The sequence below is a fragment of the Lolium rigidum genome, chromosome 5 (genome assembly GCF_022539505.1).
Source record: "Lolium rigidum isolate FL_2022 chromosome 5, APGP_CSIRO_Lrig_0.1, whole genome shotgun sequence".
In the NCBI taxonomy this organism is placed as follows: Eukaryota; Viridiplantae; Streptophyta; class Magnoliopsida; order Poales; family Poaceae; genus Lolium; species Lolium rigidum.
Genome location: NC_061512.1, coordinates 127,056,526 through 127,065,492, shown reverse-complemented (window position 1 = coordinate 127,065,492; position 8,967 = coordinate 127,056,526). Strand labels below are relative to the sequence as shown.

General features: G+C 37.2%; 1 protein-coding gene across 1 annotated transcript; it reads right to left on the bottom strand.

Moving 5' to 3' along the window:
* Positions 1 to 294: 294 nt before the first annotated feature.
* On the bottom strand, positions 295 to 6,999 carry LOC124656384 (protein ZINC INDUCED FACILITATOR-LIKE 1-like). The gene is made up of 17 exons (XM_047195140.1): positions 6,897 to 6,999; positions 6,430 to 6,470; positions 6,181 to 6,241; positions 5,947 to 6,049; positions 5,765 to 5,867; positions 5,595 to 5,648; positions 5,373 to 5,435; positions 2,934 to 2,983; positions 2,762 to 2,837; positions 1,885 to 2,061; positions 1,597 to 1,684; positions 1,387 to 1,472; positions 1,199 to 1,306; positions 983 to 1,027; positions 794 to 882; positions 572 to 615; positions 295 to 398 (listed from the first exon to the last, which is right to left on the bottom strand). The coding sequence occupies exons 1-17, from the start codon at positions 6,976 to 6,978 to the stop codon at positions 295 to 297; spliced, it is 1,374 nt and encodes a 457-aa protein (XP_047051096.1). The 5' UTR covers positions 6,979 to 6,999.
* Between the last annotated feature and the right edge of the window lie 1,968 nt (positions 7,000 to 8,967).

The following is an 8,967-nucleotide window of genomic DNA, read 5'->3' as shown; positions in this document are numbered from 1 at the left end:
CTCATTATTCACACACGTAACTGTTGCTGTCTCTGATAGTGTGGTGCTGGTGTCTACTTGCGAGAAACTAGCAACCCACTCGCTAGTAACCCATGAAAAGGTTGACCTGATCAACGGTCATCTTCAAATGGGCTTTTGACTTCGATCTAACTAGGCATCCTCACCGAATTTACTGCCAAGTGTTGAATATTATTTTGCCACGTACGTAACTGTTGGCTTAACAATCTAACTAGACCACTTAACATGTCTATGAACTTGTGCCATGGTAACCAATTTTTTTCTCCTCTAATCTGGCTAGCTACATTCTTCAACCGGAGGCAAGACCAGAAAAGGCTCGAAGGTTGATATGAGTCCACATAGCTGCACCAATATCAGCATCAGGAACACCACTTGGTCACCTGTATATTTTCAACAAAAGCCGAATTGGATCAGCTAGGTGACCAAAAAGTCGTTCTGTAACTTTTCGCTCCATGCCAATCTCCAATTATTCCGACAAATATACGAAATATGCTGGCTTTAATGGTTAGATATGATACAGTGTACTGTGCAAACTGATAGCTCAATTAATCACCTGGGAAGAAGGTGGCATCCTGACGTTTTTGTGCCCACGAGAATCTGCATTGATCAGTATATATTGAGTAACATTAGCTAGAGGTTAATGAAGCTTTTCTACTATCTTAAAACATTAATTAGTGGACAAAGAACTGTGAAATCTTATAAAAGTGTGTATACTTAAGTAGCATGATGTTTCACTTGTTTATGAAACACTGTGATAAAGGGGTGTAATACTCACAGAACACCTGCCCCTACTGGAGCAATTGCCTTGAAAAAGGACAGGGCACTTGCCGATATGCCATTTGCGGTGCCTCTTTGGTCTTGACGCTGTTATGTATTGAATTTAAGAAACATTGCATGTATCTTTTGTTAATTTACATAAATAAGGTATGACAGAAATCTACTTAATTGAGTTATATATGCGTACCACAGCATTGTTCTGAAGAAGGCACATTCCTGTGCTAATAGTAATCTACATAAGTTTGCAACAGACAGATTAGATAGACTTGAAATTAATACTTACTCCAAGTACTTAAGCCTGGAGACTGGAGTCTCCAACACTTAGAGAGTCTGTACTTGTTTTTTAAGGTTTCAACTGAAGGAAGGCATTGTATTCTAGAAAGGAAGGAACATGAATACTTACTCCAAGTACACTCTTCGTCATAGCTGCAGAGTAAAGTGCGAAAGAAAGTTTTGCTCCAGACAAGTATGTCATAAAGGGGAATGTAGCGAGGAGAAAAATGGATAAGGTCTGCAAGGTCATTGACAATATATGACTGATAATCATGAAAGAACTTTTACAATTAATGAACAACATAAAATACAACTCACTGAAGCAATACGTGAGGAAATGAGTGGCCCGAGAATTTTAATAACCCAACTATAAACGAAAAGCTGATATACAAGAAGACTAGCACCTGCAGCCAAACGAGAAAGCCTTATTACTTCACTATATAATGAACGAAAAATCGTGTAGAATGTTTTATGAACAAATCAAAATGTTAAGAAGAAAATGCCAAGCCAGAGGGATGCAATATATACCTGCCATGGAAAGAACCTGACCAATATCTCCAGATGTGAAGGTAAGACCACCGTACTTTCTGTCACTCACTGCCCATATGGAAAGTATCTAGTGTTGCAAAATAATTTAGAGCTAAACTATCAGCAAGTTCAAAGTTTTAAAGTTTAACCAAAACAGTAGATTTTGAAGAGAAAATAATTTCGTATTATTGAAAGGATTTGCCGGGGAAACTATTTAACTGGATTTGCAAGACCTGTAGCATATGCAAAGTATCATGGACAAGAATTCTGAAACAGACTGATAATTACCTCACTGTATGCTGTTTCATGAAGACCAAACAAACAATATGATGCCAAAGTTGACATCCATGGCCAATTCTGGAGCAAACTTCTCTTACGAGGCAGATCCCAATGAGACTTCTGCGATGGCAAGGCTTTGACTATCCTGATATCCTTTTCAGTAATTTTATGTTTATGTATAGTTTCCTGTCGGTTCCATTTGAAATATAACCATATTATACAAGGGGACATTCATTCCAATAACTTACAGACACACCTATCAGCCCTATGATCTATCATCCTATGATGAAGTTACTAAAACCCTATGCATGGTACTTTTAGAATTTGAAAATTTGTGTGAAAAGAAACTTATGCATAATTCCAAAAATGCATATGCCTAAATTTTAAATATTTCATAAATTTATTGGAAATGCACTGTTTTCTTGAAATACACCTGTAATATTAGGAAATCACAATTAATTTATAACATGATTTTAGAAAAGTGCACTTCACAACGAAACTGGTAGTTGGGCCTAACTCGTAAATGACAAAACAATGAAATGTTTGGTGTGAAGTTGAGTTAATCCGGTGATGACTTTGTGACTGAAAAGTGGGGGCACTTCCATTTCTGTTGAAATTGGGAAAGTTGTGGTTGTTTGATATGTTGATACATAAAAAAAATTATTTAGTAAAACTAGTCCTTCAAAGTGTAGTTTAACTTTACAGTACCTTTTCAATTATAGTTCAATTATATTTCCAACTAGCCATTTTTAGCATGAATTCTTTTAGTTGTCATTAGGAATATTAAACAGTTGTGCAACAGAAAATGACAACTAAAACTAATGTGTGTTGTGACTAGTTAAATAATCATAAGAAGAGGGATTATATAGTGCAGAGATATACATACCGGAAGCCATATACAACTTATCAAAACAACAGCAGCAAAGAATGATACAGCCAGACAAGGTAAGAGATATGGGAACCTGCAAAATCCAGTTAATTAAATATGAGTAATGTTGTACTTACAAGCAAGTTTTGATAACTAAATATATCATGTGCTTGAAGGATGCATGATCTACCTCCCAAGAACTGACTCCTTGGAGAATATTTGTGGATATTTTTCAGCAGGCTGATAGAAAGAGAGTGAAGTAATTAGGAAATGAAAGCCGTTCATCTCTTAATTTTTTGAAATAGAAAGTATACACGTAAATGCACACTCACCAGGTAATATATATTATTTTTGTATATATTAAAAAAAGTTCATCCAAAATTTAAAGCTACATAAATCATATTACATTCCAACGAAATTTAGTGGAGTATAGATTTTCTAAAGAAACAAAATTTTGCTAGAAATTCCAAAAAAAAAAAATATGTCGATTGATTTAACATGTCAGTAAAGCTCAGATAATTGATCTGTAAATATCCAGTTAAACATTAAGTTGAAAGAATGACCATCTACACCCTACACTAATTTTCATCTCGCTCTAACATAAATTTGTATCTATCCTAGCATTATTCAGGGTGAGATAGGTATGGACCAGGCTATATAATCATTAGTAAGTATCCTCATTGTGCAATTAATGCTACCCTTATGATTGGTTGAGGCTACAGGTTGCAGATGTTGATGTTTCTTTCTGCTGATGCAAGGTGCTTGATATAGTAGTAGCTAGGCTGGGATTTTATGGCATAGTGTTCACTGTAGACCTTATCATACAGCCAAAACCATGTCAAGAAGCAACAGAATCAGTAAGAAGAAACATGATCAGCAGGAACATCTCTGAAAAATATGTCCACGTCATATTCTTAATTTCCTACATATTTGTTTCGTCGAGTTCCTGTTTTGTTGTCTACAAACATGAACATTATAAGGGTAATTTTTGTATATTTACTTAATATTTTTTTGGAAAAAAAAAGTTCGCCCATGGCTTATCACTTCATATTGTTTGATTATGAGATCACTGGTTGATCTTTAATCCAATATGGACAAATGTCTACATGTGTCAATCATGAAGTTTTAGAGGCACACCCACGGTTTAGACTTAACCATTAATGTTTTCATCCTGGAACTGGTAAATTGTCGGTGTATATATTTTACACGTGTGATTCAACTTATCTTAATTGTGTGTCTTCTTAGTGTTTTTCATAGTACTAATATTTTGTTGGCTGCACTTATTTGGAAAGATTCTTACTAGATTCTGGCAATGCACCTTATAATCACAATAACAAATTTATTTTATGAAATTAGCAAAACTCTTAATGCAACCTGCAAAACATGAATAACATGAACTAGCTAATATTTGACCATCCCGTAAGTATTTCCTGTAATAGCTAAACATCCCATGCATATGCTAATTATACTAGGCCAATTATCAGTGAAATAAAAACCGGCACATGAATTAATTAAAAATTAGTTATAAATGAATTGCATTTGAGCATAACCTTTAACCATGTAGGAACTAAAAAGATCATCAGACCATCAGGCCTCAATTAATTAATCTAACTTTCTAGCACATAACTTCATCCAAGAGCTTTAACATTAGATTACAGTTTACGGACATGAGTAAAATATCCAAAGTATTATGTTTACTTTTTTTTTCGAAATGGGAGCTTCGTCCCGGCCTCTGCATCAATTGAGTATTATGTTTACTTGACGGGAACTGCCTTATAGATAATAGGAACCATCGTCTATGAGATAAATTGTCATTCTGTATTTGTCTATTTAATATCCTAATGAGCTTTGAAATGTACAACTCGTGTGGAAATGAGAAAATTGGAGAGAGCAAGTGAGTTACAGTGGATATGATTTTTGTGCAACAAAGAGTGCATGTGAAACAGAAAATGCATGTGAACTTGGCTGGTGGTGATTTCGAGGCTATAATGAGTGTTAAGACCAATTGGAATAAGGCTGTGGGAGGGGCGGATAAATAAATGTCCAAGGTCACAAGTACTCCGTATTAATTGTTGTAGCTCTACGTTGGGTGTAACTGGCAGTATTTTTTAGACTCAATAGATTTTTGTACAAAACATGAAGTTTTCACATGTGTACAAAAGAAAATTTTATTTACATGCCCAATAATGGATCTTAGAAATAACAAGCTTCGATCATGATCACTGATGAGTGGATGCCCTATCAACCGATCTACAAAGACATTTCCAACTATCAAAGGATGGACAGTCAAGAAAATCGTACTAAGAGGGGTTTGCAAAAATGATTCTGGAGGCGAACTATGTATATATGCACATGAACAAAAATATTTAAATAAGAAATCGAGGTTTTCAGTGCATTGTTTCCCAATTAAAGATACCACTTCCATATCCTATTCTATTACGTTGATATTATATATTTTTTCTGTATTTTCAACATTGAAGGTGGTACATGTGTGATCAAAACATAAAAAAGAATGCATACTTTTTATGTCATTTAGAGTCATTTTATAATGAAAAAAGATTGTAAAACAGTTGAAGATGTTGTCTGCGCAATTACGCAAGCCACTTTTCTAGTCCGTATAGAATTGTACCTGCGAAAGGTAGCCTCCAAGTCCTGGACCAATAACAATACCAAAACCCCACATGGTGTTCACCTATAATTATGGTTTTTTTTCCAGAAATACAATTAAAGAGAAATTAATATCATCTTTTATTAATAATTAGATTATTCTAGTTTTTATATTAAAAATATTATTGCATATAAAAATAATAAAAATTTGGTTCAAACTACGTAGAGTTGCCCAAGAGATTACAATTGAGATCCCAAGAGCTTGGTGTTCAGTTGGACAAACTTCAATGGCATAAGCCTGCAACGGTCAGTAGAGGTTATGTTACCACAGACCCCTAGGAATAGGGTACATATAAAAACACAACTGAGATGCCTACGTCTACATGCTTAATGAAACTGCTACATGTCAAGTACCTTAACTGGTCCAAGTATACCATTTAGAGAACCTAGAAGAAGTCTTGCCGCAATCGCCATCCAATACTTTGTACTTAAGCCGAAGAGTGTCTGAAGTATGACCCTGCAACATACATACAAGTGACACGTACGGCTAAGTAACTCTGTACTTACAGATGAGAAATGATGTTAAATGCACTTACACAGATAGCATTGCAAAGACAATCACAGGCTTCCGGCCGAGACGATCTGAGGCGATGCCCCAGAAAATCGAAGTAATGCCTCTACCAATCATGTATGAAGCAGCTGCATTTGGAAAGACCAATAAATGGACAAATTTGAATATGCGTGACATCTCGAGTATAATCTCTCTGATAATTAATAGATAATACAAATTATGATGAATTATCTTTTAACGGAGGAGGCAAAAACTATACCAAGAAAACCAGCATAGGATCCAATATCTTCCTCTGTTTTAGCAATGTGGAAGTCTCTAACCTGTAGAAAAGGGATACTGTAAGAGATCTTATAACCCATAAAGGTGCAGTTGCGACCTTTAGCTCCTATATTATCGCATGGATTATTACTCATTTGTGGATTTTATTATCGCATGGAATATTTAATTTCAATAATCATAATATTGTGTACAGTAATGTACAGCATATACTTTGCAATGAGATACGTACCATAAAATACATGAAGGGGAAGAGGCACGTAATTGGAAGAGCTGAAAAGGACAAACCAAGAGCATATTTTGTCAAAACTGATATGTGTCTCGAGCTAATATCAAAGTATAAAAAATAGGTTTGCAGTGATTGTGTAAGGCGGCAGGTAGAAACAAGTATATGTATAGTTCACTAAAAAAATAAGTACATGTATTGTAAAACACATAAGGATGATTTACAACCAACATGTGTCAGATGTTGTCCTGTCCCTGGATATGGTACACATCCTCTGGGGATGGATTCACGGCTGGACAAAGGAAACTTCTCTTTCGTTTCTAAAAGAATAATCAGTAGAAAATATAGGAGTTTGCAATGCGATTTTAGACCAGTCTTAATTATATTTGTGGTTTTGTTTCTGCACACGTAATTAACAGTCGACTCCGTTCTTTCAGATGGACAAATTAATAGATGTATGCATATAAACTTACATGCGGCGAGGGAGGTGGCGCCGACGTAGAAAAGCTCCTTGTAGGGGATGCTTCCTCGGAGGCTTACCTTCCTCCGGTCCATGGCGCAGCCAGGGCACCCATCGTGGTGGCACGCCTCCGCCGCTGCTTCAGCCGCCGCAGCGTGGTGGCACACCACCACCGACGGTGGCGGCTTCAGCAGCAGCGCTTCCTCCATGCTGCCCATTTCGCTTTGCCTTTCTGAGTTTGTCTCTTGTTATGGACACGAAGTGATGTCTTCTTTTGACTTGATTCGATCAGCTGTGGACTGAACAGGGAGCTAGCTGGAGGTCCTACTTATACATGTACTCTGCCTAGCTAGTTTCCAAACACAGCACTATATACTTAACTGTTCATCTTGGAACTGTCCGTGACATAGCGTCGGGCAATTTTCATGCCTGCACGGGATGGAATGGTCCGTCGAATGCATCCATGGAGGCTCGCGAGCTACCCTTCCTTAATTAAGGTGTAGCCATTCAATGCATGATGTGAAATTGGAAGCTAGTAGCCCTAAATATCAGTTACAGCTCCAGCTCACCATAAATATCCTGATTAATTTTGTACCCTTGATACTGTTGGGAAGCATGCACTGGGTGAAACCGAATACCAAAGGGTTGCAGCTTCACCCTCTACGGAGCAGTTCTTGTGGAGGCATGAGGCTTTTGATCACTTGATGATGTTTTTGTTGAACATATTTTGTGCAGGCAGCGGTCTGCTTAATTGATTTGAGAAGCACACGGTTGAAATACACTAGAATTGCTGAAATATTTCCATCTAAATAAAGCACCTACTGAAATATTTCTTGTAGCGTAACTGGTCTGTTTATTTCGAAAATATAGATCAGAACTGATAAGCCCTGAGAACCAACCTGAGGTTGGGTGGTTAGGAGGGTGGTTGTACCCCCAGCCCACCAGAGTTCAAACCCCAGGTTTGACATCTGTGTGTCTCATAAAGGCGGAATATTCTTTCAGTGGGAGGCGACGTTCCTGTCGACAGCGAGGCGCCTGTGGTGACTTCGTCAATATCAAGATCCAATCCGCCGGCTCGGTCTTCCGGAGGTGCTCATAGGGGTAGGGTGTGCGTGTGTGCGTTCATAGGGGTGAGTGTATGCGCGTGTATCTGAGCGCCTGCGTTTGTACTGTGTTTCTCAAAAAAAAAAAAAGAACTGATAAGCCCTAGATATGTACATGGAGAAGAAACTGAGAATCACCCTTGGTTAGATAGTGGCCAGAGCTGTGTGGCATTACTCCAACTCAGGGTTGAAAACGAAACGAAATGGACTGAAACATACTTTCTTGTTTCCTTTTTTCTCATCTCCTTGGAATCGGATACAAAACGGAAAATATAGAAAAATAGAAGGGAAGAGGACATCACCAAAAACTAATAAGGAACAAATGTAGGAGGAGTATGATATGAAAATGGGCATTTCTAAGGTACACTAAGGTATAATATGTTGATATATACACAAAAAGCTGCATATTGAAGCCAAACAACAAAACAAGTTCAGGTTCACATCATCATACTCCCTCCGTCCACAAATAAGTGCACATCTAACCTTCTAAAAAATTCACAAATAAGTGTACATCTAGATATTTTAGTATATTTTTACGTTTAGACCCCTAGTGCATGCCTTAATTTTAGCCCCATTATCATTTTTGGTTTCTCAATGTTGTTTTATTGGTTACTATCATGCACAACATTTACTAGCACCTAAATCAAAGCATCTTTTAAATTAATGAGCAGATTGATTGAAGAAATAAAAAAATACAAAAAGTTTAAGGTCTCTTGGAAACCGCGCGCGTCCACTTATTTGTGGATGGAGGGAGTATTTAATAGTACTCCCTCCATTACTTGAAGATTGTCAAACAACTTTCATGAAACGGATGGAGCAGTAAGCATGCGTGCCTTTCCATTCCTTTGAGAGAATTAGTACGCAGACTGGCCAGATGTGTGTACTCGATATACACGTCCGAGAGATAACAGCTAGCAACTCACCGTCACAGTTAGTGCATCTCCAACGCGGTTGATGATGAGGGGAATGATGCCTTATCCT